The 16318-nt window shown below is 39.7% G+C and overlaps 1 protein-coding gene across 2 annotated transcripts in view; it reads right to left on the bottom strand.

Annotated features, from left to right (window-relative positions):
• Nucleotides 1-8926: 8926 nt before the first annotated feature.
• The window catches only part of bco2a (beta-carotene oxygenase 2a), a 10622-nt gene continuing 3230 nt past the window's right edge, over nucleotides 8927-16318 (bottom strand). Inside the window, exons 4-13 of one of the 2 annotated variants that reach the window (XM_020598993.1) lie at nucleotides 15916-16031; nucleotides 15656-15758; nucleotides 15330-15458; nucleotides 15072-15232; nucleotides 14761-14928; nucleotides 14171-14308; nucleotides 12604-12786; nucleotides 11163-11273; nucleotides 9859-9952; nucleotides 8927-9599 (exon numbers count right to left, since the gene is read on the bottom strand). In XM_020598993.1, the coding sequence (XP_020454649.1) occupies nucleotides 9433-9599; nucleotides 9859-9952; nucleotides 11163-11273; nucleotides 12604-12786; nucleotides 14171-14308; nucleotides 14761-14928; nucleotides 15072-15232; nucleotides 15330-15458; nucleotides 15656-15758; nucleotides 15916-16031 (1370 nt within the window). In that variant the 3' untranslated portion in view covers nucleotides 8927-9432. Of the gene's footprint in view, nucleotides 9953-11162; nucleotides 11274-12603; nucleotides 12787-14170; nucleotides 14309-14760; nucleotides 14929-15071; nucleotides 15233-15329; nucleotides 15459-15655; nucleotides 15759-15915; nucleotides 16032-16318 lie in introns of both variants that reach the window. The other variant, XM_020598994.1, reaches the window with a different exon arrangement.

Raw genomic sequence — 16318 nt, 5'->3', positions numbered from 1 at the left:
TATTAATAATATGATTCCATTCCACACTTCACCTACGAATCTGCTCGTGATGCTGCCGAAAATGTTGTGGTGAACTCAATTAAAAGGCCAGACGAGGATACATGAAACAAAACCGTCTCTTTAATAAGAGTACTAACGCTGAACAGAAAAACAAGACAAGACGGTATAACACACAACGCACTTAGGGGTTGATAATACAGTCCGTGGTCAGAGCCAGCAAACACATACATCCAAGGGAATCCAAAGTTCGTAGTCCAAAAGAGAAGTCCGATAATTCATACACAGGGAAGCAGTCCGAAACAAGAGGGCAAGGCAGAACAGAATTGGTAAAGTATATGATCTGGGTCAAAACACAAAATACCAAAACCAAAAAATGCTGGAGAGTCAGAGCTGGAGTCTAGAACAATCTGGCAGCGTCCCAGTGGGACTAACTATAGGTGAAAACAGGTGCAATCAATAAGGAGCAGGTGAAACAAATGTGAGTGATGATGAAAGTAAAAAGACCGAAACTGTGGTGAAGCAAAATGGGAAGTAATGTCAAAACAAAAGCACGACAGGAAGCAGCGAAACAATCATGACAAAGACTGTAAAATGTAAAGTGTTTAATGGTCTAGTGTCTGCAGCATGGTGCAGTATATCATAAAAATAGTCTCAGTTTAGTATTTTTCCATATTTATGATGTTCTTGATGCACCACAACACAAGTTACAAGAGTAACAGCAGTGTTTTAACATTGCTTGTGAAGTTATCAATCCATTTCTCTCATTAGTTAAAACTACAGTATGTAACTTTTCAATTATTTTTGTTGTAGGAATCTGCTCTGCCTGTGACTCAGACCTCAGCTTCTAAAAGGTTTTTAGCAGGACTGACCTCTCTAACCAGTCAGAGATTCTTAATTATTTCTGCTTGATCAGTAAGTTTTGTTTCATTCTCATTTCTTGGAATTTCATAAAGACAAATCTCAGAAGAGTCAGGCAGAGCACGACGGAGCGAGGAGAGGGAGCACTGGGCGGAACAGAGTGGGTTGATTTGGAGTTTCATGCTAGTGTTACCTTAAGTTACATACGGTAGCTTTAACTGCTCACGCCATATTCTGATTGAATAGTTTTTCCAAAACAAACAAACAAAAAAACTCATGTATTTGTCTATGTGGAGTGACCAGAAGCCTCACTGTGTTCACACCAGCTGCAGTAACCTGTCGCCCACATGACTCTCTTCATGTTTACTGGTGACAAGAAAATCATTGGTATTATCTGCCATTGGTACCCAGTATACTAGTTCTTCAGTGATGGCAGGCCAAGGCTTTTATCCTTTCTTTCTCTGTGTTAACCTCTCAACTTGCCTGTTTTTTATGGATTGCAGCAAATCCCTCCTTCATTTCTGATTTTCATTTGGTATTCTGTCATTCAGTAGTAGTCTAATTATCTGGTATGTTGTTGTGTGAAATAAGCAAACACATTTTATTCCAAAGCAAACCAAATATGTAAAGTAATTTGTTCAGCTACTGTAGTTGTGAAGTGTGTGTCAGTGTGTTCTCCCTCCAAGCTGGAACGCCCCTGTCTGTAGCCACAAATTCATTTTCTTCAGAGGGAGTTAATGTTAGTTTCATTGGTGACCAGTGGAGTCATTGAGCCAGATAAAGTCTATTTTTGATTTTGACTCAGTCAAATCAGGGATTTTTCAGTAAACTGTCTCCTGAAAGCAAAACTTAAATGTTATGAATTCCTTTGACTTTCAGGTCCTCATTTCTAAAGATGAACCACTTTGTTGTTAATGGCATTTTTTTGTTGGTTGGTTTGTTCACAGTATAACTCAAACAGTAATGAATGGATTTTGATGATTTTTTTTCTTTTAGGAAAGGTAGGGTATGGCCTACAGAATAATCAATTTGATTTTGGTGCTGTTCCAGACCATCAAATGGATCCAGGAATGTTTTTTAAGCATTCTTCACCCTTGTGAGACATACTGTAGGTCCAGTTCATTGTTTTCACTCACATGTCTGGCAACTGGGTCCTGAAAGGCAAGAAACCTTTCTAACGTGGTGACTAACTCCGGACACTTGATAGAACCACATACAGTCCTGTTAATGTTCTAGTTATGTTCTATTCAACAGAACAAAGGAATCCAAGTCGGATCTAACAGTCATTATTTTATAGCAAAACACAGTTCACATCTAAAAATGTTGTTATATTACACAGCCTTATGCTGGTTTACTGTTTACTTGCCCCTTGCATGGGGATATGCACATACATGTACACTGAGAGCCGATGTACCAGAGTCAAATTCCTCGTGTGTCTGACACACCTGGCCAATAAAGCTGATTCTGATTCTGAAACTTGCATTCTGTATTTCATTAAATTCCCCCCGTAAACTTGGCCTCATGAAATACACATTCAAAATGACTATTCACATTTAACGTGCATCTGTCACTGTCCACACACCTGTAGCTCACTGCCTAGCGAACACAGCAAGTAGTCTCCATGTTTCTGTCATGTATGTGTTTTTCACAGGTCTCTGTGGCCTTCTGCTACCAAAGGCTCTTTTGGCCAGACTCCATGTGGCGCAAAAACGCTGCAGCATTCCTGATGTCTGTGGCTAATCTGTGGTGTCAGCTTGTGTTAACGCCGCTCCGCCAAATCTGAGGGCACGCAGGGCCGGGAAATATTAAGAACTCCCATCAGCAGAATTCCTTCAGAACAGGGCAGGTCTGATGAGAGCGAGGGTCACCTAAGGTCGAACAGCGGTTGTGTTTTAGAGCTGCTCGTACTGTAATGGTCTGATCCGCTGGACAGGAGTTGGGGATGGAGTAGGATGGAGGGAACACACTTCAAAGAGAAAGCGCTTTTTTTTTCTTGTCTGTCTCATTGAAACTGGCCTAAATGAGCTTTGTTGGGGCTTTTGTTCCTGTTGTTAGACAATTCAAAGACTGGACAGAAGATGCCGACAAGGACAAGAGGTCGTATGGGTAGTAATTATCTGCTTCTCAACCTGCCAGATGCTTTCTGCATGCCACCCCAATTGACCTATAATGACCATGAGATATTGTTCTGCTAAATTTGAGAAGTCTAGCAAGTGTAAAGTCAGACTGATCCTACAATTGCTGCATGTCAAATTTCACACAGCCATGAGACAGAGACTTTGTACTTGAGTGCAGGCATTTCTCTTCAGATATCCAGCCCTGCAGCATCCTACTCCAAGTTGAATAACATAATATCCAAAGAGTAAGACAGATTGCTAGTTTGCACAGCAGCTCATAAAGTGAATGGTATGCACTTTTTTTTTTGGTTTAGCACAGCAAACTGTGACCGATATTTGAGCTCGCTACGAGCTACGTGATGGCCAAAAACCTCAGCATATTCCTGGTTGTCTGAGGCTGATGTGCAGACATGTAACATGTGCTCTGTGCTCTTCAACTCCCAGAGGGGCGACGATAGGAATGCATTCAGGGTCAGAGGTTGGACAGCCATGTGCACGTGCGTTGCTGTAGCCTGGCAACAGGTGCTGTGCAAGAGCCACAACCCAATTAAGATTAAGCTAAATTACCAGGATATTCCCATATTACTGCCTTTCATCAGTTGTTTTTGTAACGTATATTTTAGAAGAATACTGTATTTCAGAATATTCCACCCACTATTTTATTGTAGTCAGTTACAAGCAGTGCTGCAAGTGGAACATCTGCATTGAAAAAGAAGCTCATAGCTGAGAGGTTGGTAGTGTCTCTGGGTAATGATAGGTCTCTGCCAAGGTATTCCTTCTCCCTCCTGAGAGAGGCCCTGCCATTCAGCACAGTGAGGTCAACAAGTACAGACCATTACCCACAATCCCCATGAACAGGAGAAAAAAAGCTTAAATATGCAGGACTGTTTCTTTAAGATGGCAAGACAGCCTGAATGCACTCAGAGACAGAGCTGCAGCCAAGATGGAGAGCAGGAGGGAGACGGGGAAAACATGAGGACAGAAAAAAACAGAACCCTTCCAGTGATGTGAAAAAGGATCAACTTGTGTTTCCCTGCTTCTGCTGCAAAGCTGTTAATTTGCAATTATTCATATTGTAAAATTACTGGTGTCAGTTTGGTGATTGCACTGTTCAGAGGAAAAAGAGTCTTGTTGCTAGGAGAGGAGAGAGTCAGCCTTCCCTTATTGGCCGCTAGGATGCGTAAGATGGCCCAATGAGAGCACTCCCCCTCAGAGCAGTGCACTAGTAGAGCTACCCCCCCCCATGCAGACCTGATTAATATGTCAGACATGTTTTATGGGTTAACGTGAATCAGGCTAGATGTAATGAAAACACTGCAGCACAGACAAAGTGTGTGGATACTGTATGGGTCTGTGTGTATGGAAGTCAGTACAATATGTGTGCTAGGAGGACATGCCACAGTGGCATACTGTATGACACACAGCCTTTTGATGTGAACTGATGCTCTCTGTTCTGAAAAATACCCTCATACGCACATAACCAGCTCACACACTGTAGTAATGAGCTAACTCAAAACAGACAAGTATAGAGTGGAAATAGGAAATAGGATTCCTCACATGTGCACGGTTATTAGAAGAATGCGGCACACAAAAGAGAAACAGAAATGGAAAAACGTGACTCCATTTTTTGAGGTCTAATGTTACATGGAAGAGGGCTCGAGCTGTAGTCAATATCATTTTGTCTGACAGTAAGTCCTAAATGGCTGTAGCTTTTTATTTTTATTTTTTTAAGCTGATTTGTTCATAAATCTGGATAAATCCGCTCTTAAAAAGCAGAACTAGAGTTTTACTGCTGATTTGAGAGATAAGCTTGTTTTCAGTCTTACCTGTAGTCAAGTGTGAAAGACTTTTTGTCCACTGTAGAGATACTTAAGTCCAGGACATGCTCATCCTGGCTTTGTTCAGTGACTGGAAGCAGGTGAAAACCGTTGTCCTGTCTGAAGTGAAAAGGTCCAAGTACACTGAAACTCTAACTTGCATATTGTAATCTCTGCTGTTTCAAACTGGTCAAAGTTCACCTTGGTTTTGTTCACAGATACAATGCTCAGTGATTAAAGAATAGCTCTACAACATTAGCTACCAGCTCCATAAAGTAACAGTTTGACATTTAGGGAAATACCTTTCTTCACTTTTTAATTGGAAGTTATATGAAATGATTGATCCCAGTCTCATGTCTGTCTGTTAACCAGCTTTAAATTAGTTGATTAGCCTAGCCTAGCTTAAAGACCGGAATCAAGAGGAAAGAGCTTGGCTCTATCCACTAGCATATCTACAACTCATACACGTTGTATTTCATTTGTCTAATATGAACACAAACAGAAATGTAAAAGCAACACCTAACATGTGGCAAACAAAGCAAATAAGTGCATTTTCCTTAATATAAACAATTTCTTTAAAACAGTTTGTGAAACAACACGTTTTCTAGCAGTGACAATACCTCACTGTATTGTTGGCCTGTATTCCAACCTGTAATTTATAGTATCGGCAGTGTGACAGTGTGACAGAGAGCCAACATGCACAATGCTAGGACCCTGAAAATGAATGATCAAAGTGAAATTCAGAATTGTTAATCTTATTAGAAAAACTAAAAATAATTACACCTGTGCTTTTTTTTTTCTTTTTTTTAAACTGTGACATGTCAAAATCTATACTATGAGTCTACTGGAAATAAATTAGGCAGTCAGTGCTATCGTCTGCTGATAGTAAACAAAATGTCAGTCAAAACTGAACGAGAACAGGGGATGAACGTTTTTTCTCTCTAAACCATAAGAGAAGTGTTTATCTTAACATTCAATAATTATACAGTGCCAACTTTAATGCATGAGCTGATGTTTCAGCACTTCAGAGCTTCAAGGCTAAAACAAATTGCATTATATATAAAGCTTTTCGGGCACCCAGATGTGTAAGCCAGTCTATAGGAGGGCAATTACAATGAATAAAATGTTACAACTCTCTCTCTATAATTGTCTCTTACCCTTACTGGCCATATGTCGTTTGTACAACAAAACTGGTGTTTTGAAAAAAATGCACTGTGCACTAACTCTGTCTTTGTATTTGTGAAACACAGTAACATCTGGCTAAATGATACTGTGGACATAAATACGGTTCTGACGTCTGCTAAAAAAAAAAAAACTGGCACAGCTTAAGACACTATGTGTTAGCATTCTTTTATAAACCAAGGTAATTTCCTCATTTAAATATTATATTTAGATAACTGCTTGCACTGTACTGTCACAGATTACACCTCTTCTGAGAGAGACTGTGCGCACACTGCAGTTACACACTGCCACACTGACATGTGTCATGTCCCTCTTTGTTTTCTTGCACCTGTACTTGATTTAAAAAGCTAATGAGCTGTTGTGCAAGTTTGCGGCTCAGATCTGACCACATTTGTTTTTTTTTTTTTTTATGTCATACTTTATTTCATACGTACTTTTTTCTTAATTGGGTTTGGGGTCACTTAATTTTTACCCGAGCAGATGCCCAGTCAGGCCAGAAAAACTGGAAACACCTGTGAGTGCAGGGCCAATTAACATTTTGACGTCCAGCAGCTCAGTAAGGGGAAATGTCAGATTACCTTCTGGGGGGTAAATAATTTTGTTACAGTGCCAGATTTGTTCCTGTGGCACACCTCATACACATAAACCACCCTACTTTTACTGAAAGATATGTTAAAGTAATGTTTTTAAAAAATTATTTGTATTTATTTTCTATTGGTTGAGTCGACTCCTTGCTTATAGCAATGATGCTACATGTTGATCGCACAAGAGCTGCTACAGTGGATAGCACTCATTATTTCATTGTCAACGGACCTGTGCCTGCTCAGTAGCACACAGAAGAAAAACTAAGTTGTGGAGAGTGTAACGAAGCTAAAATAAGCATGAATATTGGTCTCGCTGTACATATTTTGTACATCCAGGTGAACACAGACTTCAACTGAGTGTGTTAGAAAGTTGCTTTTTACTACCATGTTTTTGATATCTGCTTGAAAATTCTGTGTCAGTGTTGTGTGCCCAAGCAGCCAAAACTGTTAATTGCTGCAGGCCAGAAGCTCTGCTAAGGTAGCTAATGTAAATACAATTAGATAAATAGTGTATGCTCAGTTGTCAGCTGAATTTTCTATGGCCCATTTATCACTTTTTTTGGGCTGAGGTCTGCTGCATGATGGCTTACTATAAGCTTTCCTGCAATGACTAGTGTGAATAAGCATACAATATCAAAAGTGTAATTCAGTTTCACCATTAATAAAACATGTCTTAACAGGATCCCTGTGAGTGCGGCAATACAGATGTTCTCAGCGGTGTCTGGTTTCTTGAGTTTACAAAAAAGCAGCAGCTTTCAGAGCTGTTCAGATCCCCGACAAGAAACAAACTAAAAATAAATAGTGTGCTTCTTATGTCCCAGCTGATCACAAACTACTATTCTGCCAGAACCTCCTGACCTGAAACAATATTTCCACAGAACCCACTGTCTGCAGCACAGTAAGCCTGTGCTACGTAAATAACACAACTGAATCAACACCGTATACTTCATTTTACTACAAGTGACTACCAAACTAATACAAACCTATTGGCTTAAATGACATGAAAAGCAACTTATTTTAATAATAATCATAGGGATTTTTTCGTTTCCAGATTTGCTGTGAGGAAGATATCTGTCAACACTTCTCTTGGCAGAAAAAATCAAAAGAAGCAGCTGGTGGATTCCAGCTCAATGAGCTGTTTTAACAGAGGAGAATCAGTGTAAAGTCATGTCAGAGCTCTGATTTATCACTGTAATTATTTTTATCTTGTCATCTCACATTCCTTCAGTTGGTTTGTACAATAGCTAAAGTATGCTGTATATACAATATACTAATTAACTGTATTTACTAATGTATTGATTGTGCTAATATAGTGCACACCAGTGGTAGTGTACTGTGGAACTCTTTAAATGTTTCAGACAAACAAAACAAAAGTAAGGTCACATTGTTTTCAAAATCCTTTTCAGATTTTTACAAATTACCATTTTTCTAACATAATGTACCATCTGCACTCCTGAATCATTAACAATACTCAAAAAGTGGCTCTAAAACTTTTAAAAACTTAAATTGGTTTTTTAAAAAAGCTGTTAAATTTAGAGGTTTCCTTTTAAGAGTTTGGTTCTTGGTCCTTTAAGCAGCTGTCAGGAACACACACACTGCTTTATTTTTATTTGTTTCCCTTTTGTTCGCTCCCTTATGGAAATGTTCATTGGTTCTGTAGGCCACACACGTAGCCGATAAACTGAAATGGCAAGGAGCAGTTAATCTTCTACTTTAATCCACTGCTTTGATTTTGATCGATTCCAGGTCTTTGTATTTTTTGTTTGCTTGTTGAACCACGGTGATCCATGACTTTTTCAGTTTTTTCTACAATCTTGTCTTTTCTCAGGTTTTTCTTCACCAGAGGAGGCACTCTGTCTCAAGTGTCCTATAAATGCAGTTGTTAAGGTCACAGACTTGGAAATAACCCTCACAAGGTTCAATGCCAGGCTTCTCCAGTGTTTGCACCATGTTTTTGAAGCGACAGGGTGGGCTGGCAGTTACAGGCCGCCCCATTGTAAGAGGGTCACAGGTTTGATCCCTCTTATAGCCAGTTTGCTGATGTTGAACCCACCTCCTTCAGAGATGTAGCCCCTGCCTCGTTCTTTGTTCAAAGAAAGTGGTTCCGTTAAGATTCACAGTCATACAGCTGAAAGCAGAGAGCTGCTGTTCACCAGGGTTACAGAGTGCAGTATGGTCATGATGTATTGTAGCTGCTCACAAACAATAGGCCTAACTGTTGTACAGACACACACACACATACAACACAAAGATTTCTGACCTTTCTTTATACATATATATCTTTATATTTATATCAAAGAATGTTCCTTGATATTTATACCAACAAATCTTGGTCAGGTTGTGAATTCAGGTCTTGACTCTATGGTTTCAGAAAATGACTGCAGGTACTGACAGTAAACGCCATCATATGCTGCCCTCTAGTGGATAGTGTGCAAATTCATTACTGCGGACACAAAAACCGGCGTCACAGCCGTTCACAGTAGGAAATGTTTTTATTGGCTTTCTGTCAGAGAAAACAAAGCAACAGTTTCAAGTAATCTGCTTTAGGAAAATAGCAACCAATACTATCTGTATCAGTCTTCTAGTTAGTCATGTAGTAATTAAAATGATTTCATTCTCTGCCAAGTAAAGTGGTTTCCTGAACCATATCCCTGCAGTAGGAATGATACTGAAAATAATAATAATCATTGAAATTAGTGCTGAATAGGATTGTTGAAATTTATACAGTTAAAACTAATAGTGCCCTTACCAAGCATCAAATAAATAAATAAATAAGTTAAAATCAGTAGCAGTTTTTCCTCAGTGGCCACCATGAGCATGAAATATCTAAAATTTACATTTACTTGTCATCAACTGCTGAGACTATTTTGAGTCTTACTGTGGATGAATCCATGTTGTGAAACAGAAAAGGTTTTCAAATGTGCTTAAACAAGCTGTGACAGCATTCACAATGAAAACTGTTTTTTGTGAGCACAAAAATTTGTAACAGATCAAAATAAAAATAGCATGTATTTGGAGAGTATGACCTTTCTCTGTGTAGACTGCAAAAAAATGCAGAAAAAAAAACAAACAGTTAATGCCATCAGAAATCAGTTTATAGATAGTTCAGCAGACAGCCAGTAACAGAAGAACGCTGCACCATATAGTGCAGCGGTTACTCTGCACCATCAGAAATATAGTGGTTATCTGCTGCACACTGCATATTACTTATACTACACTGAGTATTATTTGTTTAATATTATATATCAGAAACAGATTGGATGTAACAAAATTAGATTTATACTGATGAATCAAAGGTACCATGGAAGCCATACGGAATGTTAACAGGTACATTGGCTCTTCCCAGCTCCTCCAGTGTCTTGGCATCTAAAACCAGGAGGAATGTTCCCTTATCCTGCAGAGAAAAGTATTTGTACCTTTTTAGAAGACATGCTTCGAAAGGTGCATGTGTGCACAAGACCACAGAGCACCAAAACTATACTTGATTTGTGTTTGACACAAGTGGTGAGGCAATTAAAAAGACAAAAAAGCAAGTGATAAATAAATAAATAAATCCATCTTTAAAACAAAAAAAAAATCCAGTAAAAGCTGCTGCTGGTCTTGGCACAATTTAATTTTAGCTATAATGATCCTTCAGGATTTGGTTTGCTTTAAAGGGACAGCACAGTTAGAAAAGGGAGGATATTATTAATACACCCTAGTACAACTTAGATTCAAGATGCCAGACATGTTTTCAGAAGAGAGCACAACACCACCTCGAGGGTGTTCATGCTCTTCTCTTCTTAAAATAGAAATAACAGGATTTACCTTAATTTCAATTAAAAGTTTGTAATAAGTACAACAACCTCATTAGCTGTAATTATTTTTGCAATGTACAAAAATTCTGTCTGGAAGCAAACAATGTAGTTCACTGGTCCTTCACCAAAGGTAGCTTTTGTTTGTGCTTCAGTATATAACAAAAATCCAGGTGACATCTTTGTAGATTGTAGACACACAACTTGTTCTGTAATCCTCTCTGTCTTTCCAGGCGTAGCCTACATTGTCTGTATTACTGGAGCCACTAATATGGCTAGGAAATACATTGTCTGCCATTATGCTTCTATGCTTGAGAAAGTCTTATTTTTCTGTTTGCACTTTGAAACTTGAAACTATCAAATTTGTATGTTTTGTGTATATTTGTCAATGAATATTTATAGCTCTGCTCATCTCACCTCATGCATATTTATGATGGATTATGTGTCCGGCTAGTGATAGACTCAAAGGGAAAATCATCCGAGCTCAGGTCGACTCACAGGCCAGCTGCCTGGTGGTGACTAAAACTCAAGTAACTCTACGCCAACTGTTACAGTATAACAACCTACAGTAGTAACACAGTGATGTAAACATTGTAAATGACATAGATAAAAGGTGGCAGATTAATTGAGACAACAGGGTTGAAGGCTTGTTGCTACAAAGTAAAAAAAACATAAGCACAAAGTGACACAGATGTACTTTCACTGCTAAACCTACTAAAGCTTTGGAAAAATAGTTCAGTTCACCAACATCTACTGTTGGCTTTTCTACAAGTGCTGGATACGTGTCAGTCTGCAGGCAGTGACTCTTACCTGTGTGGGAGAGAGAACCACAGAGAGGATGACACCGTCATCCTCCTCTACTGCCTCAGGTGACGGCACAAACACAGGCTCTGATGGGTAGAAACCCTTCTGGTGCCAGACCTGCAGCAGATCATGTTCACAAATAGCAGCTTAATCATTCAGTATTTTACCTTTGCTACACACGATATAATGTTTTCTGGTTGTCCGTCCATCCAACCCATTCTTGTGAATGTGATATGTAAAAGCAACACTTTGAGGAAATATCTTCACATTTGGCATAAGGGTCTGATGAACTGATTAGAGTTTGATGGATGAAGGTCAAAGGTCAAGGCCAGTGACCTCATGTCTGTCCCTTCCCATGAATTTGATTGGTTGGCAGAAGAATACAATTGAGAAGCTGTAATTAGTTTTAAATTATGAAGCTATTTGTCTTGATTACACGATGGGGGTCCCTGATGGACTAGTGGCTAGGATTCAGCGTTCTCACCGCTGCGGCCAGGGTTTGAGTAAGGCTTGCGTCAGGAAGGGCATCCGGCTTAAAACATGTGTCAAAGTTCACCATGCAAGTCGTCAGTGTGGCGACCCCTAACTGGAACAGCCGAAAGTGAATTATTTATTTATTTGTCTTGATTGCACGATGCCCTCTGCATATCAGTGACCTTTTGGCTCGACTTAAAGAACATATTTTTGTTCTAGCATTGTACATTCTGTCTCCAGTGTGTAGTGTTGTAAATAGTTCTGCATTATGCTTATATGCTTTCTTGCTGAGTGTTAAACTAGAAGACTGATACCACTCTTATACAGTATATGCAGAATATGAAGCTACATAAACAGTGAAGACAGGGTGTCTAGCACATAAGCACAAAAAAAAAACACATTTATCACATTATTTACAAAAAATCAAATACATTATAAATTCTTAGTGAGCATTTAACCTAAACAGAGCTACGCTAACAGTTTCCAGTCTTTATGCTAAGCTACAGTAAGCTAACCAGCTCTAGGGCCATGTTTAATGACCACGCATGAGAATGGTATTGATCTTGCCATCTAACCCTTGGCATGAATGCCTATTCCTTCAGTGTTTGGATCCTATATACTGTAGTAAATACTGACCAGATGTGGCTGCTGTCATATTTTTTACTGCAGTGCATAAAGTTGTGTTGTATGTAAGGGTTGGCAGAGTAAGAGAATGATAACTAATTCTGACAAAAAGCTTGTTTTGGTTCATTAGTGGCTGCTTATATTAATATAATAATATCAGTATTATACTGTATCATCAACTAAAGCACAAGAGATAAATCAGTGGAAGACATAAGAGCATTACTGAACAAGACTTTAGTAAACATAACTAGTAACTATCATATACTGGGGTGTCGGCTGTTGTTACATTAGGAGGAAGACTACATTATGCAGTTGTAGATAACGCTGTTGACTCAGGATGTACACGCACCTTGAACATCTTGTCCTTCAGGTCCATCTTGAGCAAAGAGTCTCCCACAAGGTGCCTGAAGCCGCAGCCGTAGAAATAACGGTATGGCTGTGTGTTATATTTGCCATAGTTGATCTGAGGGAACTCCAAGCCTCCGTACTCATAGAGGTCATCTCCATGGAGATCCTCGTGCTGGCAAAACACCTGCAGACAAAGAGAGGATCCTGTTGATTTTACTGAGCAGAGTATTTGTTCATTGGGCTTTTGCTTCAATTTGGGATCGTCCTTTAAAAAGGATAAATAAAAACATCCAGCCACTTAATTGTATTAATTCTATTAGTTTCCTGAACTGGAAATTATGAACCCCCATCATTTGATTTTGTCAGGTTTGCTCGGCCGCTCTGGCCTCCTTCACCTTTCCTACTGTCTCTTGCCCATTAACACTAATCACGTTCACCTGTTCCTCACTCCCTTATCACCAGCTGCACTTGATTAGGTTGCTCACTATATTACCCGGTTTCACTCCTCAGTCACTTGCCAGTTCGTTCTAGTCTCTAGGCCAACTTTACTCCGTGTGTTTTCGTTGTTTTGTATGTATTTATGCCCTAGCCAGCTACTGTTTTGTGTTCCCCCCCATGGACTGTTCCTCCGGACCGTGGCTCCACTCTCCCCTCCCAGGCAGGTCAATGCTCAGTCGCCTATCTGTTCTACTATTGCCTTCATCTCTCTGTCTCTACCTTCAGTAGCCACCATCACCGCCGACCAGCCCAGGAGTGACCCCACCTATACAGCTCGGCCCAGCTCTCCATCTCCTCACCTCCTGCGGTTGGTCAAATACCCGGCTACTACTCATTGACAGGACTACGTACTATTTCCCTCCGTGTATTGTTACTCCCTTCATCACTGTATATAATAAATCACTGCATGCACCGAAGTCGGCTACCTGGGTCCGCCTCTTTCTTGTTCGCACACTGACTGGTGTGAATGGCATCTAACAGATTTGGTCACACCGGAGAAGATGTGAACTATTTCGTCCCCTCTCGTTGAAAATTTGGAAAAGTGGTAACGACTACTGGAGTTTTACCTCTGGGACTGTGTATTCAAAATTACTGTGACAATTTTTAAAAAGGTGCAAGTGTTATTAAAATGAAATAACTGTAGAAACCATTCAGAAGAATATGAAAAACTGTACTGCTTTGTTGTGCCTATCCTGCACCCCCATCTGTACGTATCAAAAAAAAAAAAAGCCTGAAATCCTAAGACAGCTTGTTGTGAGTTCCTTTACAGATACATTAAAGATTCTGTAATTCTAATTAGATAAAATAACATCCACAGGATCTTTTTTCCATTATGGTATTCCTACTTCTTCTCGGGCAAAGGAGTTGAGCACTTCTCCCACCACTATTAGATTGATTATAGCTGTATTATTTACAGAATCCTCTGGAGTGGGGTAAGTCTTGTACAGCACCACGAGCTGCCAAGACACTGTAAGACATTTCTGAGGTCTGCATCCACTATTTCATCTAAAATCAATATTTAGAAATTCAAACTGAAGAGTTTATCATATTCAATTCAGATTCCAACCCACCTTATCTTTGCAGACCTTTACACACGTTGCTTTACTGGAGGTCTGTGTGTTCAGGTTCTGGTCTGACGGCGTTTCACTGGTCACATTAAGGGGCAAAACAAATCGCCTGGGGAAAGATCTGCACATGGTGTTGTACACCTGGGAGGGACACAGCACAGAAACAATGCAGTGTGTGAGTTTTAGAGATTCATCTTACAGCACGTCTTCTTGTCTCTCTGTTTAAAAAAAATTAACAAATGTGATGTAAAAAGCAACAGTAGCATTTAAAACATAATAGACTAGCCCATTTGTTAATCAACTCAAACTGTGGACAGACAGAAGGAAAGACGTTTAACATTGCAAAAGTTTTCTTCCTAAAGTTTTTATCAATTATTTAGTACAAAGGAAAAAGATTAACCAAGCCTATGCTGCCTTAAACACTTGTTTATTACTCAAGACAAATTGAGGAAAATAGCTGCATCAGAAACTGAAGCACTATGAAAAAAAAATTCTGGATAGCTCTGCTAATAGGGTAAGAGCATCTGAGGGGGGATTTGTCCTTTATTGTCCTTTACGGATTCATTTCTGTGCATGCATAATTAAAGTGTGACCTCATCTAGTGCGTCTCCTGACTTGCGTAAGTTCTGGATGAGGTAGTTGTTGATGGCTTGTCCGTCGTCTGAGCAGCACATGTCTAGCATCAAGAATCCATCCTCCTCAAAGGCGTTGATCTGATGGAAGGTGGAAATGGGTTTGGTGTGGTACTTCACTGGGCTGACCTATAGTACAGAATACACGTAGAGACCACCCAAGATTTAAAGCAACAGGATTTTTCCACCATTAGTGTCTGTTTATACAGAATTCTTATTTTATGTGTAACTAAATCCTCACCTCTAACTGTCACAGTCATGTCATGTCTCACCTTGCCTGTATGCTTGTCAACAAGGTGGAAGACAGTTTCCTGCTTGGGATCCCAGTAGATACCCTCGCTCAAAGCCTTCCCCCTCAGCCTGCAAGTGACTATCTTCAGTAGGTCCATCTTAATTGGTTGCTCAATGAAAACCACATAGTTCTCAGACATGGCTGGGAGCAAGAGAAGGGTGTCACTGGGCTTTGCACTTGACAGACAAACTCTACAGCCTCTTCTGCTGATGAATAATACTCAAAAGAGCTGACTTACCAAAGCTGTGGTAGTAGGAGGGATGGGATTTGTTTGCAGGCACAATGGAGCAGAGTACTTTGGCTCCTTGCAGGGTGTCTTTGGTATCTGTCTTCTCAGGAGGCACCCTGATGATGTTGTATAAGGCTCCTGGAGTAGCCAAGATGATAAAGTACTGTACAGCTTTTACACACATTAGCCTTGAGACAATATGTGGGTAAGGTATGGTAGATATACAGTGATCACAGTTTACTGTAGTCAGTTTTATAAAGGAGGATGAGAAGTGAATAATTCAACTGTTGATTTAGGCAGCCCTCTGTATGGGTCTTGTGGACAATAGGACTGACCTTTGTGTCCATATGAATTGCCCATATTGTAGGTGGTACCATCAGGGTCATAGTGTGGGTGGGCGGTGGCTCCATTTACAGCAATGAACATGCTCCAGTCCACCTACAAAACAATGCAGAAATGAGACGAATTAGTGCGTGTTGACGCTGCTTTAAGAGCAAAAAGATGATGAATAGCATGTATAACTGGAATACTAGACAGAAGATTAGAAATTGGTATTATATTCATATTTATAACTTTATGAAGATCAGGACAGTACCTTTTCTACTGTTTCTAGGTTTTCTGGGTTCACTCTGTGCATGAAGTTGGTCTCTGTGCTGACATAGTAGTCACCTTTGTATTTCACAAAGCCCACACTTGCATTGTCTGTGGCCTCTGTAACAAAGAAAAACACAGGATTACCGGGGACTTAAATGAATGAACGCATTCATCCATTAAAAGGAATTTTAGTAACCTTTGTGCTACATAATTTAGTCGAGGGGGATGTAAAAAGCCTCCCTTGGAAAGACCTTACCCTCTTTGGTTCCCCACTGCAGCACATGTTAAATTTAACAGGATCCACCCCTGGTCTCGCCAGTAACACATACTTTTAATTTAAGAAAATGTAACCACAGTGAAGTTGTTGGCAAATTCTCTGATACAAATGAGATATTTCTCATTTT

This window comes from Monopterus albus, unplaced genomic scaffold (genome assembly GCF_001952655.1).
Source record: "Monopterus albus unplaced genomic scaffold, M_albus_1.0 scaffold39.1, whole genome shotgun sequence".
Classification (NCBI taxonomy): domain Eukaryota; kingdom Metazoa; phylum Chordata; class Actinopteri; order Synbranchiformes; family Synbranchidae; genus Monopterus; species Monopterus albus.
This window is presented reverse-complemented; position numbering and strand designations above follow the sequence as displayed.